Raw genomic sequence first — 27,290 nt, 5'->3', positions numbered from 1 at the left:
CCCCTAGCCCCGCCCCCCTCAGCGCGCCGGCTCCGGGAACGTTCGGGCGGCGGCAGTTGGAGTCAAGGCGGCGGCGACAGTGACAGCGTCAACTTCTTCTCCTCACCAGCTCAGTCAGGTGAGGGGTTTTCCGTGGTGAACAAGGGCGGCCTCTGGTGGGAGCAGCCCTGTGAAGGGACTCTCCGTGCAGCCAGACTGGCGTCTCTTCCGCAGTGGGGTGGGGTGGGGTGGAGGGGCGCCGGTTGTCGCCGTGAGCCGGACGGTCCATACCTCCAGCCTTGTTCTTCCACCCGATCCACCCAGCCTTGCATGCAAACGGGGCAATGACCGAGACTGCGGTGCTTCTGCAATAAATGCAGCCTCTTCCTCCACCATTTCTGTTTCACCAATCCTCGGTTTCCACCGTTTCCTATTTCGTGTCGCAATCCTTTACCTGTTGCCAGTTGTTTTAAACTCCTCTCAGAAGCCCCTTGCTGCCGCATTTAGATCACCGTGTTTCTTTAATATACGTTGAAGTTTGATTGTTTCACTGTCACTTGGCACCAAAAGAATGACTTAGCAGTGGTCGTGAAGGTGCCGGTTAGTTCATGTCCCTTTGCCTATAACGACACGATACAACGTTGTTTATCCAGGAGGGAAATTGATCTGCCAACTGTCATAAAGCGTGTTCTCACTCACTTAGCTCAAACCATCAATTGCGGTTGGTTGTCAAGTATTTTATCCTCACAGCGTAGGTAAGAACTGCAGATGCTGGTTTAAATCGGAGAATGACACAAAAAGCTGGAGTAACTCAGCGGGATAGGCAGCATCTCTGGAGAGAAGGAATGGGAGACGTTTCGGGTCGAGACCCTTCAGACGAATATCTGCGACTGGTTTTGCCGTGTTTCTCAGCCTGTTGGGGTGGAAAGGAAGCAGGGCGAGCCAAAGTACTTAAGTCTTTCGAAATACGCAATGTGAATGTGAATTGGATACAGTGTTTGTTACAGGGAGGTCTCACAAGCACAGGCTTGCTATTGATCTGCTGATCTATTTTGCCGGGACATAACTCGTACATTTGTTTAAAGAAGCGCCAGTGGATCTTACGACTCGACCTAAGAATGGACGGAGACTCAATTAACAGAATTGTTGTTAATGGGATTAATTCAATGAGGCGTTACCCATTACATTGAAGTCACGTTGGTTGTTTTATTTAGATCACTGTCACTTGGCACCAAAAGAGGGACTTAGCAGTGGTCGTGAAGGTGTCGGTTCAGGCAGAATCATAAAAGTGGTTGGATGAGTTTACAGCACAGAAGTGTTTTAAAGTTGTAAAACTAGTTTTGTGGAATTCACATTGCCTTATCTATTAGTTCCATTTTGTGATTTGAAGCGTAAAGATACCTTCCAGTGTTATACCAAAATTGAACTGTTGAAAGTTGAGATCTAATGTATAAAGAATTATATTTGGCACTATCCTAAAGGGCCTGTCCTACTTTCACGACCTAATTCACGACCTTTTTTACTCGTGGACATTTTTAATCATGCTAGAAAAACGCCTCGACCTACTTGATGCCACGAATACCTATGACTAGCATCACGGCTTGTTACGACCTCCTATGACGTAGTGACGACCATGCTGCGAGTATGAGTCAAGGGCAAACTCGGCAGAGGTCGTGAAAGTGGGACAGGCCCTTAACAAGGCTAGAACAAAATGGAAAGCTGAAAGAAAACCTAACTTAATGAATTCATTTGTCATTAATGCCTATTTACATTTTTTCTACAGAATCTAACACAACAATGTCAACCAAAAAGATCCAAGTTGGTTCTGTGGTGGAAATGAAAGGAGATGAGATGACCAGAGTTATATGGGAACTGATTAAAGAGAAGCTCCTCTTTCCTTATTTAGAGATTAAACTACACAGGTTGTAATTTAATGAACATTGAAACATACATTTTATTAATCGTTTTTGATTGGCCGAACCAAGTAGAAATGAATGTTATTTAACATAATTGTAAATGTTTATATTTTGGAACTTAATGAAGCTTTTTACCATTTTGGCTATTTTTGTTCTTGGCTTCTAAAAAAAAAATCAAATTTCTGCATGATTCATTGACGATGAGACTCATTGTGACTCAGCATTTCTTTTGGACTGAGTTACTTAAATACAGTTCAATTTCCTTTTGTATGATTCTGTAATTATTTTTTATATATTTAAGTAAAAGGTGCTATTAGTTTGGTCATGTTTATCATTTGATGTCGCGTCTTGAATGTTTTCTAAAAGTTTCAAGATGTGTACAAGATTTTTTTTTAAAGTACAGATTGATGTACAAGAGATTTTTGTTGTATTTTTGTCTTATTTTGCTTTTCCTGGTAGTTAATGCTGCCAACTAAGATACCAGAAAGTAAGTTGCCTCAGAGGCTTTTGACAAGCTTTCATCTATAAGCCAAACCTGATCGTACATTGAGGAGGAGTTATTCATTTTGAGACTTTATAGTTGAGTCTCATTTCATTTCTCTAATGACGTCTCCATGCAGCGCACATAAAAACAAGATGCAGGAGTACAGTCCAAAGCTGCCGTGGCTGCCGTGATCCATTTTCTGATTTGGCTGCACTGTAATGCTAAGGGCAATGTCTGTGCCTTGCACTATCTTTGTTGTCATTACCTAACTATGTACAAAGATCAAATAGTGCAGTATGCTATCAATGGAATGTTTGATGTGACAAATTATTGACTAGCAAGTAAAAAAAACATATCCCTGAGTAAATAGTTTTCTTTGGGAAAGTATAGCAGATATATAAAATTATAGAAATGTACAGCATACATGTTGGTAGGTTACTTAATTATCAGCCAGAGTTCTGAACCTTTCATCCAGAGACATCCAGAGTTCAAATTCCACCAAGCCAGGTGGGTATTGTAAATTAAAAAAATCATATCAGGATTTAAAAAAATAATAAGCTAGCCTGATAAGACTATGTGTGACTTCAGACTCACCAGTGTGGTTAACTTACTCCTATTTTCATGATATGACCTGGCTTGGATGTCTTCCTCCGTTGCATTTTTGTAGTTCCCTGTACTTTTTAAGAAGGGAGGGAGAGAGAAAACGGGGAATTACAGACCAGTTAGTCTAACATCGGTAGTGGGGAAACTGCTAGAGTCAGTTATTAAAGATGGGATAGCAGCACATTTGGAAAGTGGTGAAATCATTGGACAAAGTCAGCATGGATTTACAAAAGGTAAATCATGTCTGACGAATCTTATAGAATTTTTCGAGGATGTAACTAGTAGCATGGATAGGGGAGAACCAGTGGATGTGGTGTATCTGGACTTCCAGAAGGCTTTCGACAAGGTCCCACATAAGAGATTAGTTTACAAACTTAAAGCACACGGCATTGGGGGTTCAGTATTGATGTGGATAGAGAACTGGCTGGCAAACAGGAAGCAAAGAGTAGGAGTAAACGGGTCCTTTTCACAATGGCAGGCAGTGACTAGTGGGGTACCGCAAGGCTCAGTGCTGGGACCCCAGCTATTTACAATATATATTAATGATCTGGATGAGGGAATTGAAGGCAATATCTCCAAGTTTGCGGATGACACTAAGCTGGGGGGCAGTGTTAGCTGTGAGGAGGATGCTAGGAGACTGCAAGGTGACTTGGATAGGCTGGGTGAGTGGGCAAATGTTTGGCAGATGCAGTATAATGTGGATAAATGTGAGGTTATCCATTTTGGTGGCCAAAACAGGAAAGCAGACTATTATCTAAATGGTGGCCGACTAGGAAAAGGGGAGATGCAGCGAGACCTGGGTGTCATGGTACACCAGTCATTGAAAGTGGGCATGCAGGTGCAGCAGGCAGTGAAGAAAGCGAATGGTATGTTAGCTTTCATAGCAAAAGGATTTGAGTACAGGAGCAGGGAGGTTCTACTGCAGTTGTACAGGGTCTTGGTGAGACCACACCTGGAGTATTGCGTACAGTTTTGGTCTCCAAATCTGAGGAAGGACATTATTGCCATAGAGGGTGTGCAGAGAAGGTTCACCAGACTGATTCCTGGGATGTCAGGACTGTCTTATGAAGAAAGACTGGATAGACTTGGTTTATACTCTCTAGAATTTAGGAGATTGAGAGGGGATCTTATAGAAACTTACAAAATTCTTAAGGGGTTGGACAGGCTAGATGCAGGAAGATTGCTCCCGATGTTGGGGAAGTCCAGGACAAGGGGTCACAGCTTAAGGATAAGAGGGAAATCCTTTAAAAACCGAGATGAGAAGAACTTTTTTCACACAGGGAGTGGTGAATCTCTGGAACTCCCTGCCACAGAGGGTAGTCGAGGCCAGTTCATTGGCTATATTTAAGAGGGAGTTAGATGTGGCCCTTGTGGCTAAGGGGATCAGAGGGTATGGAGAGAAGGCAGGTACGGGATACTGAGTTGGATGATCAGCCATGATCATATTGAATGGCGGTGCAGGCTCGAAGGGCCGAATGGCCTACCCCTGCACCTAATTTCTATGTTTCTATGTACGCTTTTGTCACTGTTCTCACTCTCCTACTTGCATGGACTCATGGACCAAATAACCTGTTTATAGCTCGCCCCCACAGTCACCTTGGTTTTACCCCATCAGCGATATCCCTGCTCCCAGCAACTGAACAAGATTGTCTTCTTCCTTGTTCAGATGAAGGGTCTTCAATCTGAACTGTTGGCTCTGTTTCTTTTCACACTGATCAGTGGCTGACCATCTGAATATTTCTACCAGTTTCCATTTTATTTTGGATTTCCAGCATCTGCATTTTAATTTTTGACTTGGCTCCTTGTCCATATTTTGCATAATTTTGTTAAACTGCTTGCTAAATTTCATGTGCATTGTATCAAATGCCCTCTCCTCGTCAAACCTGTATTTAATCTCAAAATAATTCAGTTGTTAGGCTTATGTAGTGTTCAAGGACAGCCAGTGTAAATTTAAGTGAATTAGTTGTGTCTTTCTGTTAACTTATGCGTTCCCCGTTTCCAAAAAAATTATCTCCATTGATGTAGAGCTAACAGGACTGTTATGTATCATCTGTTTCCTCTTTTTATACTACATCATTGACCAACTTCTGTTGGGAAATAAGGGCAAAGCCTGTATTCTATCCTCCTTTGGCTCTTATGTTCTATGTAAGTATTTAATGAAATACCCACTCACTGCAAAATGCATATAACTAATTAAAGAAAAAAAAATGTGCTTAATATTTATAGAAATAAAAAGATGTTGACATTCAAGATGCCAAAAATATAATTGGTACATAATTTGGATTTAACCTTTTTATCTATTTTAACTGGATGGGTGGAATGTAGCTGTTGCAAAATAAGTGGAGGATGGATTCTGCTGGACCATCATATAGGTGACGTTTTCATGGAATGAATTCAAACTCCCTTTTATATGCTGTCTGCTGTCGACCTGCTAAGTTAACCAATGTAAAAATCAACTGCGGAAGTATCGTATTGGATGGTAGATACAATCCAAAGGAGTTCTTTATGATAGAAATATTTGTAAATTATTATTTATTTTATAATTGTTATTTATTTACTGTTATTATAAAATAATTTATCATTAAGTGCTCATTTCATAGATAAGAATTTATGAAAAAAAGGAGGAAGATGACAACTTTATTGCCTTCCATCACAGTGAGGGATGTGGATTCCACTGTGGTGGATGTTTATGTTAGATTTTATTTTATGTGGCTGTGTGTATTGTTGCTTTTTGTTTAGTCTGTCTGTATGGCAACTCAAATTTCACTGTATCTCAGTTGGTTAAGTGACAATAAACGTAAACTTGAACTTGACGAACATTAATTTAAAACATTTCAAAGATTTGGTTGATGTCGAGAGAAAACAGAGATGGGTAAAGTTTGAAGCTGGGGAGATTTATGTTGTATGAATTGTGGTTAAATAAAAGCTTATGAATTAAGGCAGTGTAGTGGGCAGCACAGTGGTGGAGCAGTAGAGTTGCTGAGGCCTGGTTTTGATCCTGATGCTGTGACTTCCTCTCGCATGCCAAAGGCATGTGGGTTTGTAGATTAATTGGCCTCCACAAATTGCCCCTCGTTCATAGGGAATGGATGAAAAAGTGGGATAATACTTTTAATCATAACATATAAGAGAATGCCATTTGGTTCTTGTGATTGTTAGCCCATTCCAGAGGAAATGGGTGAGCAACCTTGATTCTACATTTCTTAATCATTTCTCTTAACCCTCTTAGCATTCAGGAATATATTGATCTCTTTCCTGAACATAAAATATTGCCCCGACAGTCCTTTCAAGCGAGGCAGAGGTTCACTTGCACCTCCTTCAACCTTGTCTACGGTATCTGCTGTTCCAGGTGTGGACAAGCGCAGACTCAACGATCATTTCGCTGAACGCCTTGGATCAGTTCGCTTAGGCCCATGCAATCTCCCAGTTGCTAAACACATTAACTCCCCTCCCCATTCTCACACAGCCATTTCTGTGTAGGAAGGGACTGCAGATGCTGGTTTAAACTGAAGATAGACACTAAATGCTGGAGTAACTCAGCGCGATAGGCAACATCTCTGGAGAGAAGGAATGGGTGACATTTTGGGGTGAGACCATTCAGACTGATGTCAGGAGAAGTACATAGATAAGGAAGTGTACAGATAAGGAAGTGTAAGGTGTGAAAATAGGACAAGGAATGAAAATCAAGGAAAATGTAGAATAGATTGTTAGCTGGGAGAAGGTATGAACAAAGCAAACAGCTGAAATGTAGACGGAGACAGTAAGATGGGAAGGGGGAAGGTATGGAGAGAGGGAAAGCAAAGGTTACCTTAAGTTAGAAAAGTCAACGTTCATACAGCTGGGGTGTAAGCTGCCCAAGCGAAATATGAGGTGCTGTTCCTCCAATTTGCGCTGGGCCTCACTCTGACAATGGAGGAGGCCGAGGACAGAAAGGTCAGGGTGGGAATGGGAGGGGGAGTTAAAGTGTTGAGTAACCAGGAGATCAGGTAGGTTTAGGCGGACTGATCAGAGATGTTAAGCGAATCGATCGCTGAGCCTGCGCTTGGTCTCACCGATATACAAGAGTCCACAAATAGATGAGGTTGGAGGAGGTGCAAGTGAACCTCTGCCTTACCTGAAAAGACCGTCGTAGTGATTGGACCTTTATGGCTTGGGCAGCCTCCACTGTCAGAGTAAGGCATATGCAAATTGGAGAAATAGCATCTCATATTTCACTTGAGCAGCTTGCAACCCAACGTTATGAATATTAATTTCTCTAATTTCAACAAACCCTTGCCTTTCATCCTGCTGTCTGACTCCTCCACTCTTGTCATCTTGCTTAGTTTCATTTTTTGTATCTTCTCTTTATCACCTTTTCCACAGCCAACAATGGACCATACACAAAAATGCTGGAGAAACTCAGCGGGTGCAGCAGCATCTATGGAGCGAAGGAGATAGGCAACGTTTCGGGCCGAAACCCTTCTTCCAACAATGGTCCATTGTGGGCTCCACCTTTCCTTGATCATCAGTGCTGGCTTTGATTTGTTCCTTTTATACCTTTCATTCATTTGTTCTTTGTACTTTTTCATACCTCTAGTTTCCCTTTCCCCTGACTCTCAGTCTGAAGAAGGGTCTCGACCCGAAACGTCACCCATTCCTTTTCTCCAGTCCTTTACTGTGCTACTGGCCTTGCTGAGGCAGCGTGAGATATAAATGTAGTCAATAGAAGGGAGGTTGCTTTGTGTGATGGTCTGGGCTATATCTACAGTTTGCTACCTTTCCAGCAGAGGAAATCTGCCACGTTTATTTAATCTATTTTATGGCCTTGAACGCCTCTTGGCCTGAGAGATATTAGATGCGGAAAAAATTACTGACTTGGCAGTAAGAGTCACGTATTGTAAATCATTTAACATATTTAAATGTTGCATGTTTTGCTCATTGAAGGATTAATACATTTATATAATTGTATGTAATTACAGGAAAAATAAAGAAATGTTATTTATAAAATGCCAAATTTAAGTTTCAGTCTGATCCAGACTAAGATTTGAATGATGCTATTTTCTGTTTTAGTTATGACTTAGGAATTGAACACCGTGATGCTACCAATGACCAGGTGACCATTGATGCTGCCGATGCTATAAAAAAATATAATGTAGGAATAAAATGTGCCACCATCACACCTGATGAAAGCAGAGTGACGGAATTTAAGCTAAAGAATATGTGGAAATCGCCCAATGGAACCATCCGTAACATCCTTGGTGGTACGGTGTTTCGAGAAGCAATCATCTGTAAGAACATTCCTAAACTTGTACCTGGTTGGATCAAGCCAATCATTATTGGACGACATGCATATGGTGACCAAGTAAGCCAAAATCAGTTTTTAAACTCAACAGTTTAGTTATTGTGAACTTGCTTTCTAGATAACCCTTTATTTTATGAATCACTGAAGGTAAATTTGAGGAAGGACATTCTTGCTATTGAGGGAGTGCAGCGTAGGTTTACAAGGTTAATTCCCGGGATGGCGGGACTGTCATATGCTGAGAGAATGGAGCAGCTGTGCTTGTACACTCTGGAGTTTAGAAGGATGAGAGGCTATCTCATTGAAACATATTAGATTGTTAAGGGTTTGGACACGCTAGAGGCAGGAAACATGTTCCCGATGTTGGGGGAGTCCAGAACCAGGGGCCACAGTTTAAGAATAGCCATTTAGAACGGAGACGAGGAAACACTTTTTCTCACAGAGAATGGTGAGTCTGTGGAATTCTCTGCCTCAGAAGGCAGTGGAGGTGGGCTTTTCTGGATGCTTTCAAGAGAGAGCTAGATAGGGCTCTTAAAAATAGCAGAGTCAGGGGATATGGGGAGAAGGCAGGAACGGGGTACTGATTGGGGATGATCAGCCATGATCACATTGAATGGCGGTGCTGGCTTGAAGGGCCAAATGGCCTACTCCTACACCTATTGTCTATTGTAAAATGTAAAAAGGTTTAGGATCTCTTCATAGATTCTGAAGACTTTGTTGCCTTGGTTGAGCATGTTTGAATTATTATACAGCCAGAAGTTTGTGCAACATGGGGCTTTTGTCCCACAACATTCATGACATAATTATCTTTCTACACTAATCAGCTTTATTTGCACCTAATCCATAACTATCTATGCCTTGGTCATTCAACTCTTTGTCTCGATGCTGGTTGAATCTGGCTATCTGCCTCTACCACCTTCCAGCAGTGAAATCCTGTCACCGACCATCCTTTATGGAGGTGGGGGGAATTTTCCCCACAAATCCCCTTTTAAACCACATGCTCTATATTCTTACACATCCCACCAATTGGAAAAAGATTTCGCATTTTCTACTGATAGAAAGAATTGCTGCATTTCTAATTTCCTCCAATCCAATATGAAGCCATTTTATTTAAAGCAGATATAAGTTATTAGTTCCTTTATTTATCCCCTCTGGCCTGTCTATATTTGAACCTTGATTATGTGGAGATGGGAGTAGGCACATGGCCACACAAATCTGTAATTTGGAATCTCCTTTGTATTTGGAGCACCCGTCTGAATCAATGTTAAGAATACACTAGCCAGAAGACTAAGCAGGTATGTTAGTAGATTAATAAATGAGGATCAAACAGGATTTATACCTAAGAGACACTCATTCAATAATTTGAGACGCTTGCTTAACATAATGCACTCACATAAATCTCATGACCAAGAGTTATCTATCATTTCACTGGACGCAGAAAAAGCGTTTGATCAAGTAGGATGGGATTATATGATTAAAGTATTGCAAAAATTCCAAATGGGAGAGAACTTCATCGCATGGATAAAATTATTATATAACAAACCCACGGCTAGAATACTAACTAATAATATACTATCCACGAAATTTGAATTATCAAGGGGCAATAGACAAGGATGTTCACTATCACCGCTGTTATTTGCTTTGGTAATTGAACCCCTTGCTGAAAAAATAAGAACACACCCGGACATTTATGGTTATAATACAAAACACTCAAATAACATAATATCTTTATACGCCGATGATGTACTATTGTACATCACCAAACCACAAATCAGTATACCAAACATATTAAATTTAATTGAGGACTTTGGATCCTTCTCAGGATATAGAATAAACTGGAACAAAAGTGAAATTATGTCGATAAAACCAAAAGACTCAACACACCTCCGGAAATTCCCCTTTAAAATAGCCACAGAAAAATTCAAATATTTGGGAATTGAAATTACTAGAAACTACCATGATATGTTTAAAGCCAATTATAATCCCTTACTTAAGAAACTAAATAATTTGATTAAATTCTGGAAAACACTTCCGATGTCCCTAATAGGCAGAATAAATGCTATAAAAATGATCTTTTTACCACAAATCCTATACCTATTTCAATCAATACCTATATATCTCCCAAAAAAGTTTTTCAAAAAATTGGATTCAGACATTACAAATTTTATATGGGATTATAAATCCCATAGAATACAAAGAGCACACCTTAATAAACGAAAAGAGTTGGGTGGTCTAGCGCTCCCTAACTTTATGTATTACAATTGGGCAGTAAATATTAAAAATATGATTCACCTGCTGGACAATTCTGCCCAGCAGGTTGACTGGATTGTAATGGAAAGAGAGGACTGCTCTCCGTGTAATATAGGAGTGACTCTCCTCTCACCAGTACATCTGAATAACAAAAATTATAATAAAAATCCAATTATACATAGCACAATTAGAACATGGAAACAAATAAAACAGAATCTAAAATTAAGAAACCTATCTCTTTTAATACCAATAGTTAATAATCCATCGTTTAAACCATCAATTATAGACAAATCATTTATACAATGGGAAAGAATGGGAATCAAAACGCTCGGAGATCTGTATGAATTGGGAAAATTACTATCATTTCAACAACTACAACTGAAATATAATTTGAAAAATAATCAATATTTTAAATATCTTCAAATTCGTGATTATCTGAAAAAATACACAAAAGACTATCATAATATGCCTACAGACTTACTGGATGAAGCAATGAAGACAAAGGCGGAATCAGCGAATCTAATATCGTACTTATATAACATCATCTTAAACATAGAAATACCCACAACTGATGGAATTAGAAGAGACTGGGAACAAGAATTAGCAATAAAAATTTCAAAAGAGAGCTGGGATAATCACTTACTGCAGGTGCATAAATGTTCGATTAACGTACGACATACTCTCATCCAATTCAAAACATTACATAGACTATATTATTCAAAAACTAAAATAAATAAACTCTTCCCTAATGTCTCACCCATCTGTGATAAATATCTGTGTCAAGAAGCTACCATAGCGCATTCTTTTGTTTTTTGTACAAAAATACAAGAATTCTGGAATGAAATATTTGACATCTTTACAAAATTAATTAAAATAAAACTGGTACCAAAACCAGAATGGATTATTTTTGGAATATCGGAAGGTAACCCTGAACTAAACGTGTTTCAGAATAATTTACTCAATTACGGGCTAATAATGGGAAAAAAGCTCATACTTAAATTCTGGAAAAATGCGCCTACACCAACAATAAAAATGTGGATATCAAATATGTTTGAAACACTACATCTGGAAGAGATGAGATTCCTCTTAGCAGGCAAAGCAGACCACTTCCAAAAGACGTGGTCTACGTTTTTGGAACTATTACAAGCATAAGGTGCAATAGTAATCTAAAAAATAAATAAATAATAAAAGGTACCAGGATCTGGCAACGGGGGGTAAAAAAAACAAAAAAACAACAAAAACAGACTTGGTTGGTAGTCCCCTTTCTGCGGAGTTTAATGTTATAGTAGAGCGATTGTTTCTCCTTTCTTTTTCCTTCTTTTCTAGGGTCTACTTTCTTTCTTTACTTCCTTCTCTAACTTTTTTTCTAAGGGGCTTTCTTTTCTCAACACTCTCTTGCACCTTCACGACTCTTGCGCACTTTCTTTACTTCCTTTACTTCTATCTTTTTCTTAAAGCTCAAAAAATGAAGCGGTACAAAAAATGTGTTAAGACATATGTGTTGTGTAGTATTGTAACTTACCGTACTTCTAATAAATTAAAAAAAAAAAAAAAAGTATAACTTGCATAAAAGTTGGTGCTTTGGTTTCTGGAGAAAATCAGTTTTAAAAGAAGCATGTTGCACAGTCAGACTGAGTTCATTTGTGCAGTTATTAATTTGTTTTTTGTACATGGTGTGGATTTATTTTCACAAGTTACAACTTAATTACAAAGCAGTATGGATCCGCCCTGAAACAGCTGTTTACTCCCTGCCAACCATTTATGTATTTTACAAGACCTCTATTTGCAGAGTGCTTTTACTGTGTAAATGGAGGCCCAGTTTTACTTTCTTTGCTTGTCTTGGGTTCCTACAAATTGGTAATTGGGCCTGTCTGAAACACAACCTTCAAGAACAAACGGCAGAAGCTTTACTATGTACTAGAAGGTAATTGACATGGAAAGCTATTATTTTCACGTTAAAAAATGCGCGTTAAGTAGTTTTTACAGAAGGCTACTTTATACCTACAAACCTGTACGTCCTTTGAGTGTGGGAGGAAACTGGAGCCACCCGTTCTCTGTTTTGCTGTCTTTTGCCTTTATCTGATAAGTGGGTGGCACAACTAGTAGAGCTGCCTCAGCTCCAAGTGACTTCAGTTCAATCCCGACCTGTGGTGCTATCTGTGCGAGGTTTGTTCACACTATGAGCATTTGGGCATATCATGCAGATGCTTTCTTTTCTTCCTCGGTCCCAAAATTGTGTGGGTTTGTAGGTTAATTGGTCACTGCAAATTGTCCCTGGTGCATATGTGAGTGGCAGGATCTGGAGGGAGTTCAAAATATTATTTTAGAAGTGTAGATGGTAGATACAAGCACAATGGGCCAACGTGCCTTTATTTGTGCTGTACAACTATAACGTGTTTGGATATTGTACTGCAAAAATTTAAAAAAATGCAATGATCTGGATAAAATTAATTAACTACTGTACATACCATCTTTGGGGAAATTGACTAAAGTAGCACCAGAGACTCTGGTTCGGTCTTGACTATGGGTGCTGTCTATATTGAGTTTGTACGTTCTCCCAGTGTTCTGCGTGGGTTTTCTCTGGGTGCTCCAGTTTCCTCCCACACTCAAAAAGACGTACAGGTTTGTATGTTAAATGGCTTGGTAAAATTGTAAATCCTCTCTAGTGTGTAGGATAGTGTTGGTGTGCGGAGATCGCTGGTTGGCGCGGACTCCGTGGGCCGAAGGGCCTGTTTTTGTGCTGTATCTCTAAACTAAAGGAAATGAAACTCAATGTACATTTGAATGACGGGGGTTGGGGTTGTGTTCTCAGAAAGTTGATCTGTTTTGTGACTCTTCATTATGCAAAGCTGCGACATCTGCGAGTGCATCTAGAAGCGTGGAATTATTTATTTTTCACAAATTCTGAACACAAATTTTATTTTGTATCTCAAACTTTTGGGTATGGATTTATGAATTCTGTACGAGCAAAATGTTGTTAACCATACATCAGTAATACAGGAGTTGCCAGTATCTCTTGAACATTTTTCTTCCTTTATGTTTCAACTTTCAATGGAGTGGAATAGATATGTTCTATTGTGTTGTTTGATATACAGGGAATGGGAGTGCTAGAGCAGCAGCAAAAATGTTTTAAATATTAATTTCAAGGAAAAGGGGAAAATCATCGGGTGGTGTGTTTCTACCTACCGTTTGTTCTTTTTGGAAGAAATACAGTGGCACTGTATATATACTTAAGGAGATAGATAAAATATTGTTGAGAGTTTGTAAAATGACTCGGCAACAATATTGCAACAATATCATGTGATCCTTTAACTTCCATCTGTATGAAACAAAGTGACTGCTTTGCAAAGTTCATTATATTATGCAAATATACTGAAGGTTAACAAATTCAGAGATCAATGACAATTTTGTATACATTTCCATGAATCGCTTTTAACGTGTTTAATTTTGCAAATTATTGGAAAATATTGGACAGTATTTAGTTTAATTTCAGTTGATTTCTTGTGTAGTGTTGTGGAAGAAATAAAATCATCAATAAAATGCCGCTATTCCATTCTCTCAATCCTGTATTTTCCTCATGCACCTTGACTTTTTTTGTTCATTCGCATAATTTTGCCCCTCAGTTTTGCAGATTTTATAATTGATTCCTTATCCTTGTTTTCTCTGTTATTTGCATTCTCAAAGATTGATTTGATTTGGTCAATATTTGGCTTGTAGCTCCGCTGCAAAAAGTCCTAAAAGCACTTTCTGTATTAAAGAATGCAAGATGTCTAATTGAGAACTTTGATGATAACTGACTCCCTGAACCTGCAACCCAACAAGATGCCTTTACTAGGATGTGAATTATGCGGAAATAGAGTAAACAAAAATATAGTACTAAAGTAAATCAGTTAATGTTTCCTCGCACCCGCTGGGGCACTGATTCCAATGCTCTCTGACCGCTCACTGCGTCCCAGTTCCCACTCTCCCCTCTACTTGCCAGGGTTCTGATTCCTGCATTCTACTGGCTCAGGCCCCTGGTTCCCATGCTCCCCTTTTTAACTTTTCTTCTGTGACCACATTTGTTTGAACAGCTTTATCTCTTTTGTGCGCTCCCTTTGAACTGAAATAATTACTATATAACAAGTTGAAAATAAATGTGAATTAATAGCATAACAAAACTTGAAAATGCTTGAAAAACATTCTCAGCAGGTCAGGCGGCTTTTGTGGTGAGGGGAACAGCATTTCAGGTCTATGAACGTTATCAGAATCATGTGTTGGAGTACTAAAAGGATGATATATGGATTAAAAAATAAACATATATAATGTATAAATAACATCCACTAGTCTAACACTAGTAAAGCTCCCAGTTTACTGGATTATCGTAACTTTACTGTATTTCCTCTTTGCAGTACAGAGCTACTGACTTTGTTGTACCTGGCCCTGGTAGAGTTGAAATAAAATACATACCTGACAAAGGTGAACCTGTTACCTATACTGTTCATGAATTCAAAGGTAAGATCTGTGTGATGAAAAGATGCATAGTTTAAGATCAGTACATTTCCATTTACTGAATTATATGACCCCTTCTTGCTCGCGTAGTAATGTGTGTGTGGGCGGCGCGACCGACGTCGCAGCGGCCTCTGCAGTCCGTCTGTCTTTTTTAATTTTTTTGTCCCGTTGAGGGTATAGTTTGTAGTCGGTTTTTAAATGTGTATGTGTGGGGGGTGGGTGGGGGAAACTTTTAAATCTTTTCCCTGTACGGGGACCCGACCTTTCCCTGTCGGGTCTCTGTTGCCGTTGGGGCCTAGCACTGTGGAGCGGCCTCCAACCGGAACGACCTGGGGGCTCAAGTCAGGGAGCCGGCGGAGCTGCGGAGCTACCATCGTGGAGCAGGCCAGCTTCGGAGCGTGGAGAGCTGTGGTGGCGCGCTGCTGCGACCCAACCGGTGGATGGTGACACCGAGAGCTCGCGGGTCCCCGGTGGGAGATTGCTTCACGGAGCACCAGCAACGATAACTTCTCCCGCCCGAATTGCGGGGTTGAAAGTGGCCTGGAGCGGGGCCTTACATCGCCCTGCGCGGCTTAAACAGCCGTGGGACTTGCTAGCGCCCGACGGGGGCTCCAACATCAAGACCCGGAGCAGGGCCTTACATCGCCCAGTGCGGCTTTAAATGGCCGCGGACTTGCTAGCGCCCGCTGGGGGCTTTGACTTTGACTTCGGGAGAAGAATGGAGAGCAGGAGAGAGACAAGACTTTGCCTTCCATCACAGTGAGGAGGAGATTCACTGTGATGGATGTTTGTGTAAATTGTGTTGGTGTGTGTCTTGGTTCTTTTCTTGTATGACTGCAGAAACCAAATTTTGTTTGAACCTCATGTGAGGTTCAAATGACAAATAAATAGTATTGTATTGTATGGGGCATGTAATATAGTTCTGCATATTAATTGCTGGTACAGAGACAAAATCTTCAGTCTCAAGCAGATGTCAAATTTGCACTTTTCTCGTTTAGATTTGCACATAATTTAATTAAAATGGTCAAGAAAAGTTCCATGGAAACTGAGATGTACTTGTGAATCAGATTTATTGTTACAGGAAAGAGGGACCTACAATCTCAAATTTCAAAAGCAATTGGAGGATATTAGCACAAACAGATATACTTTTGTATATTTAGTGTGCCTTATTTAAAATAAAATCACTCACTTTTTTTATTACAGATGGTGGAGGAGTTGCTCTGGGAATGTACAACACAGACTGCTCTATTACGGACTTTGCTCATAGTTCTTTTCAACAAGCTCTTGCTAAAGGTTGGCCATTATACATGAGCACAAAGAATACTATACTGAAGCGATATGATGGACGATTCAAGGACATATTCCAGGAAATCTATGACAAGTAACTTTCTCGTTACATAAACATTCCAAAAATAATATCCCACTCCTCCCTCTTTCATAATCATAATCATACTTTATTAGCCAAGTATATTTTGCAACATATGAGGAATTTGATTTGCCATAGTCATACCAATAAAAAGCAACAAAACACACAAAATACATTTTAACATAAACATCCACCACAGTGACTCCTCCACATTCCTCACTGTGATGGAAGGCGGAAAAAAAAGTTAAATCTTCTTCCATTCTTTGTCCTCCTACGATCAGGGGCCTCGAGCCTTCTGTTGACGGGACAATCTTGGCTCCCATAGCCGGCGGTCGGGCTCTCCGTGTCGGGACGATCAAACTCCCGCATCAGGGGGATCTCGGCTCCCCCGCGCCGGGCGATCGGACCGCGGGTCGGGACTAGTCGAACCTTTTGCGACTTTGGAGCTTCCCGACATCAGCCTCTACCTGAGACTGCAAGCTCCTCGATGGTGAAATCCGCAGGCAAGGGATCGCAGGCTCTGATGGTAAGTCCACGGCCCAGCGGTGGGGCTCAAAGTCAGTCTCAAGCAAGGCCGCCAGCTCCATGATGTTAGGCCGCAGAGCGACCAGAGATACGATCCGGAAAACAATCGCATCTCCGGCAAGGTAAGAGATTGAAAAAAAAGTTTCCCCTGACCCCCTCCCCCACCCCCCACATAAAACAAACCAGAGAACATTAACACATACTTTTTAAAACACACTAAAAATAACAAAAAAGACAGACCGTTGGCGAGGCTGCCATCGCTGACGGCGCCACCCAGTAGATTTCTTTCAAACATTCCTTGTTTTACTTTACTACCAGAAACAATACTGTTTAAAAGGGGAAAATGCGGTGGCAAAAGTCAACAGCTGAGGACTCAAACGATAAGGGCAGTGTGAATTTAAATGTTTGGAAAGCTTGACTTTCAGGAATGAATGTTGAGGTAAGGCGCCCAATAGCACATCTGTGTTTCAGACCTTAAATAGTTTTCTTTAACCAAGAATTGCTTTCTTTTACAGACAATACAAAGCACATTTTGAGGCTAAAGGAATCTGGTATGAGCACAGATTGATTGATGACATGGTAGCTCAAGCACTGAAATCTGAGGGTGGTTTCATATGGGCCTGCAAGAATTATGATGGCGATGTGCAATCTGACTCTATTGCACAAGGTAACTTGCCGCAAGCAGCTGTGTAATAAATAGCTATTTATAATGAGACATTCATAGATTTATAGTTGTGGCATGGTGGCGCAGCGGTAGAATTGCTGCATTACAGCACTTGCAGTGCCGGAGACCCGAGTTCGATCCCGACTACGGGTGCTGTCTGTAAGGAGTTAGCATGTTCTTCCTGTGACCGCGTGGGTTTTCTCCGAGATTTTTGGTTTCCTTCCACACTCCATGGACGTAAAGAGGTTTGTAGATTAATTGGCTTTGTATAAGTGTAAAATGGTCCCTAGTGTGTGTAGAATAGTGTTAATGTGTGGGGATCTCTGGTCGGTGTGGACTCGGTGGGCCGAAGGACATGTTTCCACGCTCCATCTCTAATCTAAACTAAAACTAGACAGATAACGTCATCAAATAACGTGTTAAATTTCCAAGTTTAACAATGAACATAAAATACTAAACTTCCTTATTTCAGGAACCCTACAGGTCAATTAAAGTATTAAGACAATATTAAATTCAGTTCTATCAAATAGATGTACGGAAATGAAAAAAACAGCTCTACCTTTATCTATAATTTTATTAATATTCTACAGAAGCATGGATTTAATTTAATTTTAGTCTTATTCTGGCAATTTTCTATTTGTCCACAGGATATGGGTCACTGGGAATGATGACAAGTGTATTAATTTGTCCTGATGGTAAGACAGTAGAATCGGAGGCCGCCCATGGCACTGTAACACGTCATTACCGAATGCACCAACAGGGCAAGGAAACCTCAACTAATCCCATTGGTAACATGATTTTGCTGTTTTTTCCTTGTATAAAAATAATACTTACAAGGATGTTCTATTTGATGTACAATAATGCTGTAACTTAAGTGAGTTTCATGGTGGACACAGGATGTGTGTTGTCTGGAAAGAAATTAAAAATTACATGATCTACGTCCTTCACAGAAACCTATAACACATATTCTGCACAAATTTTAGCTTTGAAATATTTTAGTCAAAAAGAAAGAGATGAGATGTTCTAAATTTATGTTCAATGCAAGGCAGTCCATACAGATTTTGGCAATGCCAATGTATAAGGCTGAATTTTCATTGAGCTTCTTTACTTCATCCAATGTTACTTAAAGCTGAGAATCCTGGTAAGTAGTTTTTTTGCTGAGAATCCTATTGGGCACCTACTGAGTTTGGGTGCTCAAGTTTTCAAATGTGCTCCTTTTTAGATGTTTATAAAATCAATTCATTTGGAAAGCTCAAGAATTTTGTACATTTTAAGATTTTGTAGATTAGATAATAACTTAATGTAACAGCATCTAAAGTATAAATCGTATAATTTTACTTTTAGGGTGTGATCAGTACTGGCAAGGCATTAATTGCACAATTCTTGCTGTGAGCATGAATAATGACAGTGACTGGAACTGGACAACTGAGCAAACCAATCCAAATTGGGTTGATAGGCGCTGTTCTGGGAAGGCGGAATATGTCCAAATGGACTTCATTACAAAAATGCATGTTGTGAAGCTTCATTACATGGTCCTGATTTCCAAATTACCAAATGGCTTGCTTGTGTTCAATTTCATAAGTTTCTATGGTAAATTCAACTTGTTAGTGTAGGAAGGAACTGCAGTTGCTGGTTTAAACGAAGATAGACACAAAAAGCTGGGCCAATTCAGCGGGACAGGCAGCATCTATGGAGAAAAGGAAGAGGTAATGTTTTGGGCCGAGACCTTTCTTCAGACTGTGTCACATGGATTATCGGGGTCTACACCAAATCACAGATACCCCTACCACACTTGCATCTCATCTGCAACTTTAAACATGCAGGCTTTCTCAATTTTCAATTTCTGACGAAGGACCTCGACGTGAAATGCTGACCCAATTTCTTACTCCACTGACTGACACGCTTAATATTTTGTTGCAGATTTCTGGTAACTGCAGTTCAGTTAGGTAACTGTAACGTCCAGATTGAGGAGTAGCTTCTTTCCAACAACCATCCAGGCTTTTAAACACTACAATCTCCAACTAAGCTCTGAACTGTATGGGTGCGTGCGCGCGCGCTCATGTCTTGTTTTAGTCTTTGCACTACTGTTTATTTATATATACTGTTCCTGCTTTCACCGACACCTTCTCTGACGGTTCATTCCAGATGCTAGCTACTGTGTGGGAAATATGTTCCCCTCGTTTTCTCTTTAAAGAACTCCCTCTCACTTGAGGGCATAGGTTTAAAATGTTATCATCGTGTGGATATCAACATTTTATAAAACTCCTTCATATCATCTCTCAGCCTCCTCTGCTCCAGAGAAAACAGACCCAGTCTATTCAATATCTTAGTATACCTCAATCCCTGCAATCCAAACACCATTCTTGTGATTCATTCTGCACCCTCTTTAGCTTCATCATATATTTTGTATTGTGTACTACACGGAACTGCACACAATACACTAAGTGAAACCTAACCAATGTTTTGTGCATCTGGACAATTGAGACCTCAAGTCTTTTACCTAGTGTCCTGACCAATTGAAGGCAAGTGTGCCCATATGCTTTTATCACCTTATCTACTTGTATTGTCACTTTTGGGTACTTGCACCCCTAGGTCTCCATTCAGTCACTTCCCAAGGGCCATGGCATTCACAGTCATTGTCCTGCCTGTTCTAAATTCTTTAAATCGCTTCACATTTAGAAAAAGGAAAGGGTCCTTTGGCCCACATGTTTGTGCCTCACACGATACCAAGTTAAACTGATCTCATCTCTGTAATGATCCACATCCCTCTGTTCCCTGCACTTCCATGAGCCTCTTAAATGCTATTATCGTATCTGCCTCTGCCACCACCCCGAACAATGTGCTCCAGGCCCCCTCTACTCTCTGTGTAAGGAAAAAGTTTGCCCCGCACACCTCCATTAAACTTTCCCCCTCTCACCATATAGCTATGCCTTCTACTGTTGGACATCTCTACCCAGGGAAAAGGTTTCTGACTGACTACCTTATCTATGCCTTTCATAATTTCTATCAAGACTCCCTCAATGTTTATTCCAGAGAAAATAATCCAAGTCTACCCAACCGCTCCCTGTGGCTGAAATCCAGGTAGTATTCCGGTAAACCTCTGCACCCTCTCCAAATTTTCCTCATCTTTCCTGTAATGCACGCAATACCCCCAATGCGGACTAACTGAAGTCCCAGGAGTTACATCATAATTTCCTGACTCTTGTATTCAATGCCCCCAGCAATGAAGGCAAGCATACCGTATACTTTTTTCACCCTATCTACTTGCATCGCCACATTCAGTGAGCTATGAACTTAGACTCCAAGATCCATCAGCGCATCAATGCTGTTAAAGATTTTTCTATTCACTGTATACTTCACCTTCCATTCAACCTCCCAATGTGCAAAACTTTGCACTTACTCTGGTTAAACTCAATCTGCCATTTCTGGAGCTGATCTATATCCTGCTGTATCTTCTGTCAGCCTTCCTCGCTGCAACTCCAATGTTGGTGTCATCAGCAAACGTACTTGCCAAACCATCTACATTTACATCCAGGTCATTCATATATATCTCAAACAGCAGTGGCCCTAGTAAAGATCCCTGCGGAACTCCACTGGTCACAAACCTCTAGCCAGAATATCAACCTTCCACCACAACCCTCCTTTATGAATAAGTTGGTTCTGAATCCATATGACCAAGTCATTGTGAATCCTGTGCATGTTAATCTTCTAAATCAGCCTACCATTAGGGACCTATTCAAATGCCTTACTAAAATTAATGTATACAACATTCACCTGCCACCTTCATCGATCTTCTTCATCACCTACCTACCTTCATTGATCTTCTTCATCACCTAGTCAAAGTTAAATTCTATCTATTTATTTTCCACTTTCACCTTCATCACTGTCCACTCTATCACAATTCTGGTGTTATCTGCAAACTTACTAATAATGCCACTTACATTCTCAACCAAATCATTTACAAATATATAACCAACCCCTGTGGCACACTGCTGGTCTCAGGCCTCTAGTCTGGGGGGAAAAAACCCTCCAATACAACCCTCTGCCACCTAACAGCAAGCCAATTTTGTATTCAATTTGCTATCTCAGCTTGGGTCCCATGTGTTCAAACCTTCTGGACCAGCCTACTATACAGAACATTATTGCACTGCCCTTGTCAATCCTCTTAGTCACTGCTTCAAAATAACACAAACTCATATTTGTGAGACATGATTACACACAAAACCAAGCTGACAATCTCTGATCTGTCCTTGGTTTTCCAAATGCAAAGGTGTCTCTCAAAATCCCTACCAGTGACTTTCCCACCGCTGTTGTAGTGTTACCAATATATAGTTCCCTTGCCTTTCTTTGCTGTCCTCCTTAAATAAAGGCACCAATAAGGTTACAAAAATCTCTGCCAGGGCCCCAATAATTATCTCCATGGCGTCCCATAACAACCTTGGTTACACCTTATCAGGTCCTATGGATTTATCCACCTTTATGCATTTCAAAACCTCTACTAATGTTGATATGTTTCAGAAGGATTCTATTCTCTCCCCTGAACTCAAGAACTTCCACTTTCTTCGGCATGGTAAATATGGATGAGAAGTATTCATTCAAGACCATGCCCATTCTCCCTGGCTACACATACACTATCATATTGATCGTAAGGGAGCCTACTCTTTCCCCAGCTACCCTTTAATTTTTTATATGCCTAGAATATTTTAGATGAATCTTATTTTTCAGGTATATCTCATGGCCCCCCTTTGCCCCCCTAATTTTCTCTTTGTCAGGGGGTTTCTTGATCCCAACTGCCTATGCCTGTCATATGCCTCCTTCAATTTCCCTCATCAACCATAACCTTAAACTAAACTAAACTAAACCAAGGTTTCCTAATCTTACCAGACTTGCCCTTCACAACAGGAATTTGCTGTCCCTGAAATCTCCTTATCTCACTTCTGAAAGTCAAATGAGCATCTCTTCACCAACAACCTTCTGATTTTTGAGAATTGTGAGGCCAAATAAGAACTGTCATAAATTGATTTGGAAAAGCTTAGCCTTGACCCAATTTGAGGCTATTACAGTCATCCATCCACATGTTGCTTCAGAATCAAATCCTATCAGATATGTTCGTACACAGGATTATAGACATTACTGGAACCAAAGGTCATGTGTATACAACATCTTTGGAACTATCCAAAACTCACAGGACTCACTTTCCTCGATCCTTTTAAAATATTTTTTCCCTTTAGTTGAGGTAGTGGTTTCTAGCCTAACTATTCTTTCAACCTGTAGTTGCACTGACCCATTCTCCGAACCTCTCCGTCTGTCTTGGTCTTTGTGATTAGTTTTTAATTGATGATTCCAAAATTGACTCCGAATTTAAAAACAGAAAATGCTGAAAACATGGAGTCGGTCGGACAACATATATGATAAGATAAAACAGTTCACATTTCAAATTGAAGAATCTTTATCGATTTCGTTTTTGTATTCCGATCACTACTCTGATTTCTGACCAACTCTTCACTATAATTTGGTCATGCTCTTTATCCTTTTCCGAAATTCTTCACTAACATCTCAAATTGCTCCCCTTAAAATCCTCAACACATTTATATCCCATTCAAAAAGCAATTTACCTCACCAGTGTTCTTTCCCTTGTGGCATAGTATCAATTCCAATTTTCCTTCCGCTGAGAAATACCAATTATTTATAATGGTAGATAGTTTATTGAATCATAGGTTAATTACTTTTCTTGCCTTTAAAATACGTATAATTCTTCTCCATTCATTCTGTTAAGCCTCAATCTTTGCTTGGTCTCGAGGATTATCCCATAGAGCAAAGCTGGATGACAATTCTGCACTGAAGAACTTCTGTACCACATTAGAGGATGTATGTGTAGAAACCATCCAGTCTGGTTGTATGACTAAAGATTTGGCTGCATGTATCAAAGGTCTGCCAAAGTAAGTATAAACACTTCTTGGGGCTGATTCATGTCTTTTAACCAATCTTAAATTTTTATCGGAAATTTATTACTCTTTCGGCAATGATAGGTCTATTCTGAATTGTTAATTACTCTTGCCTGTTAGTCATAACACATGCCTGGTTCACATTAATAAGCGAGTTCGGTATTACAACTGCGCATGCCCAGGTCATTCGGGGTAAACATTTTCGCCAGCTGAGCTACTGTGTGTGTACGGACCTGTGTATTCATTTCAATGAAATTTATAAATAAATGTATCCATCAAATATGTCGGCAGTAGGCCACAGCGTACTGCAGGCTGTACAAATCCACAATTGTATCTATTTAAATTATTGACTCCATACAGCACCAGCCTTGAAAACACAAGAATGCCTGAAACGAACCTGCCAATTATCAAATCCCTGGCATTAGCCTGAGTCACAGCCATTCAAATTCAATATTGATTTACACGAATTACAAGTTGTGTGGTCAACCAATTTGAGACAGTCCTTACATTCCTATCTAAACAACCTTCCTGGATTGAAGGAAACAAGGAGAATGTGCTGTGTGGGAGGTAGGTTGGAAAGTTCAGATTGGATTCGAACAGGCTGGTTAAACTTTCGAGGTGGGTTGGCTTAAATAAAGATGCTGTTGCTTTAACCTCTGGGGATGGTTCCAGTCTGTCAGGGCACACTGTTGGGAGCCGGGTCCGGGTGACCGGGTGGTGGTAATTATGAGAATTTGCAGCTATTTGAACCGAAGCCAAACTAGAGGCTTCACTCGAGTGGGTCGCAGCTCCCTAGCTGACGGGACCTGTTCTCGCTCTCTTTGAAGGAGGTGTCGCCCAACCCAGTGAGTGGGCAAACGCGGAGCCAACCCGTAATATGGGTGGGAGCATTTTCTCAGACAGACTTTGTCGATAGTTGGGAAAGAGGGAGAGTTGGCGATGTCGCACAGATGGAACAGTTAAATAATGACCCATTAAAATCCGCCCATCGGCCACTCGGCAACCTGGGCTGATCTGATCTGACAGCCCTCTCGCTAGCTCGCTGCGTGCCCGATCCTAACGCAGAACCTCCACAAAACCTTTGGGCTTCGGGGAACACCTGCACAAAGAGCCTCTGCTAACAAGGGCTGGCGAACTGTGCTGGTCAACGTGCACTGGGCGAGATGGCTGGGGGAAACACACTGCAACCAACGCAAACTTGGAACAGCACAGACCCTCCACTCAATCTATCCAATACTAAAGGGCAGGCAATTCACAGTTAAATGTCTTATATCAGATTGGCGGCTCCTTCACAGGGCCAACCCTGTACTCTTTTTTTCCACGGAGATGAATCTTTGCCTTAACGGTACATTCACACCCGCTGTAGGTAAAGCATCAGCCCACATCACACTGATACAGTCACTGCCTGCCTCAGATTAAATATTTTTATATAAATTATGAATAAAGATAAGAAAATGTTTCAAACACTTAATATTTTCTTATTCCAGTAGAAAACACATTAAGGATTAAAAGAAAATAATAAATTCTAATAAATAATACATTCTTTAACATTTTGAATATCTCATAATTGCAGATGAATGAAGTGAACTAGAGCTGGGACTGTGTAAGTAGTGTGTGAACAGCAGAACAAGAAAGGAAGCTGTTGAGTTGACAGAATTCTAGATTAATTCCTTGGTAGAATAGTTAACAATTTATACAGTTTTACATCACTGCATTTTTTTAACCCAAATGACCTTTGACAAATCCCATGATTCCTTGCGTTTATCGAAATACCGAACTCGCTTATTCCAAATCATGCAACGGCAGAGTTATCGTGGTGAGACATTGGCATCAAAGATGTAACTTTTATAGTTAGATTTTATATATTATATGACAATCTTTGTGATTAGTGCTGTCATCTAATAAGTATTACTGCAATCATGGGTCTATACATAGGCGCGCGGGGATGCGTACACCATTCCATTTAATTATGATAGTCCTTATAATTAACATCTGGAAATCTTTTAAACTTTGCTTGATAAGTCATTGTGAAGGATAATAGGCCAAAGTTTCTGTTAACCCTTGTGGATAACTCTGCTAAAGTCTTGGACTTTCCCGGGTCTCTAACTTTCTAACCAACGTACCAGTTGTCATGAAATAACTGGAGTCAGGACTTAATCGAAGAATGTTGACACTTATTACCATTATATCCTATTGTAAAAAGTGTTTCAGATTTTTATAAACTCACCCAGTGGTTTATTGTCTGCCTATTTTTTGTTTCTTACCCTGAAATCGTAATGAATGTAGAGTGTATACTGCAGTATTGATCCTTTTGTATTAGTGAATAGATAAAAAGATTTGGGTTTAAGTGCGAGGATTAGTGTTTTATGACACTGGACCTAAATAATATTCATAACATGTACTTAAAAAGGAAATGTAAGGAGGGAACATTAGCCTAATATGAATTTAAAGATTCTCCTGAATGTTAATAAATTATAATAAGCCAGAGCAAAGAATTTTGATGATGCTATCCATTTAAATTTGCATAAGCTATAAAAGATTGTCAAATGCAAGTTAGAAAAATATCTAGCTTTTAAACATGAAACTGATTTAAATGTCTAACTTTTGTGCTTTTATTTTATTTGTAATTCACTGTTTTTTGTTTTGAAGTGTGCAACGCTCGGATTATCTGAACACTTTCGAATTCATGGACAAACTTGCAGAAAATCTCAAACAGAAGCAATTGTCTTCACATAAGCTTTAAAACTTGCTTCATATGCACTTTAAAATGCACATTGCATTGTTAATCATGGTCACTTCAATGTACTGAATGAGTGTCCTATCTCAAGTCAGATCTTTCATTAGATTCTAAATGTTAAAATGGCACTTACAAATTGTTATATTTAGTAGATAACACTTGGAACGCATCATATAAGTATTGAGCTAATGGAAAAGTTGCTGGATTCGATCATGACTTGTTTTCATTGAGATTAAGCATAATACTATGTAATGTGTACAGCAAGAGATTTTCACTACAATTAACAAAAAGGGCACATTATAGTTAATAACAAAGGAAAGAATTAATACCAAAAAAAATCAGATGTAATGTAATCTTCACTTTATGTTAACTTTATCAGTTTTTAAACAAAGGGATATAATATGAGCGGAGTACTTTATTCAAGACTCTCTTTTTGGAATATTGGCCTTGGAGATTTGAATGACTATTGAAAAATCTTTACTGTCTGTGCTAAAGAAAAATTGGATTCCACTCCAAAAGTAGATGAGATTTGGTAAATGTTGGGGGTATGGAAGCAAAATATAGAACAACCAGGTGCCTGAATTCTTGGGGACATTCTGGAATATCTCCAAGATTGTTTCAAAACCAAAGTACTTCATTTACATTCACTAAAATGTTTTTGGTATGGAAATTATATGGTCATAAAATTTCTATGTAAAGATCATGAGACTAATGTTTCAAAGTGAGAGTATCTAAATTTTGGAGTATTCTGCTTTTGTTTTGATGACCAGGTCTAATTTCATGATAATTGAATTTATCTGAACTAAAGAATATAATTATTAATATATAGTTTTACATAAATGCACATTTATATAACTTGATACAAATTTCTTTCTACCTTAATAAACTTATACCACCTACCATTTGTTATCCATTAGTATCGCATGCCTGTGTTTAAATTTGTATAACAATCTTGTGCTATGCTAATACTAAAGAGTCATACTATAGAGCCCTTCGGCCAGTTCATCCACGCTGACCAAGATAGCCCTCTGGTAATTCTATTTTCCTGCAAT

At 39.7% G+C, this 27,290-nt stretch overlaps 1 protein-coding gene across 1 annotated transcript; it reads left to right on the top strand.

Moving 5' to 3' along the window:
• idh1 (isocitrate dehydrogenase (NADP(+)) 1) lies at positions 1 to 27,139 on the top strand. Its single transcript, XM_033023593.1, has 9 exons — positions 1 to 118; positions 1,763 to 1,901; positions 8,032 to 8,323; positions 14,902 to 15,004; positions 16,205 to 16,382; positions 17,408 to 17,559; positions 18,204 to 18,344; positions 23,333 to 23,495; positions 26,151 to 27,139. Exons 2-9 carry the CDS (start codon positions 1,777 to 1,779, stop codon positions 26,242 to 26,244), a joined length of 1,248 nt encoding a protein of 415 aa, XP_032879484.1. The 5' UTR covers positions 1 to 118; positions 1,763 to 1,776; the 3' UTR covers positions 26,245 to 27,139.
• Positions 27,140 to 27,290: the final 151 nt, after the last annotated feature.

This window comes from Amblyraja radiata, chromosome 7 (assembly GCF_010909765.2).
Source record: "Amblyraja radiata isolate CabotCenter1 chromosome 7, sAmbRad1.1.pri, whole genome shotgun sequence".
In the NCBI taxonomy this organism is placed as follows: domain Eukaryota; kingdom Metazoa; phylum Chordata; class Chondrichthyes; order Rajiformes; family Rajidae; genus Amblyraja; species Amblyraja radiata.
This window is presented reverse-complemented; position numbering and strand designations above follow the sequence as displayed.

Bases quoted from the DNA above. Each gene is read 5' to 3' on its own strand.
- idh1 (XM_033023593.1), top strand. From the start codon at position 1,777: ATGTCAACCAAAAAGATCCAAGTTGGTTCTGTGGTGGAAATGAAAGGA. The intron at 1,902-8,031 runs GTTGTAATTTAA...TTTCTGTTTTAG, and splicing joins TTAGAGATTAAACTACACAG to TTATGACTTAGGAATTGAAC. The intron at 8,324-14,901 runs GTAAGCCAAAAT...TCCTCTTTGCAG, and splicing joins GACATGCATATGGTGACCAA to TACAGAGCTACTGACTTTGT.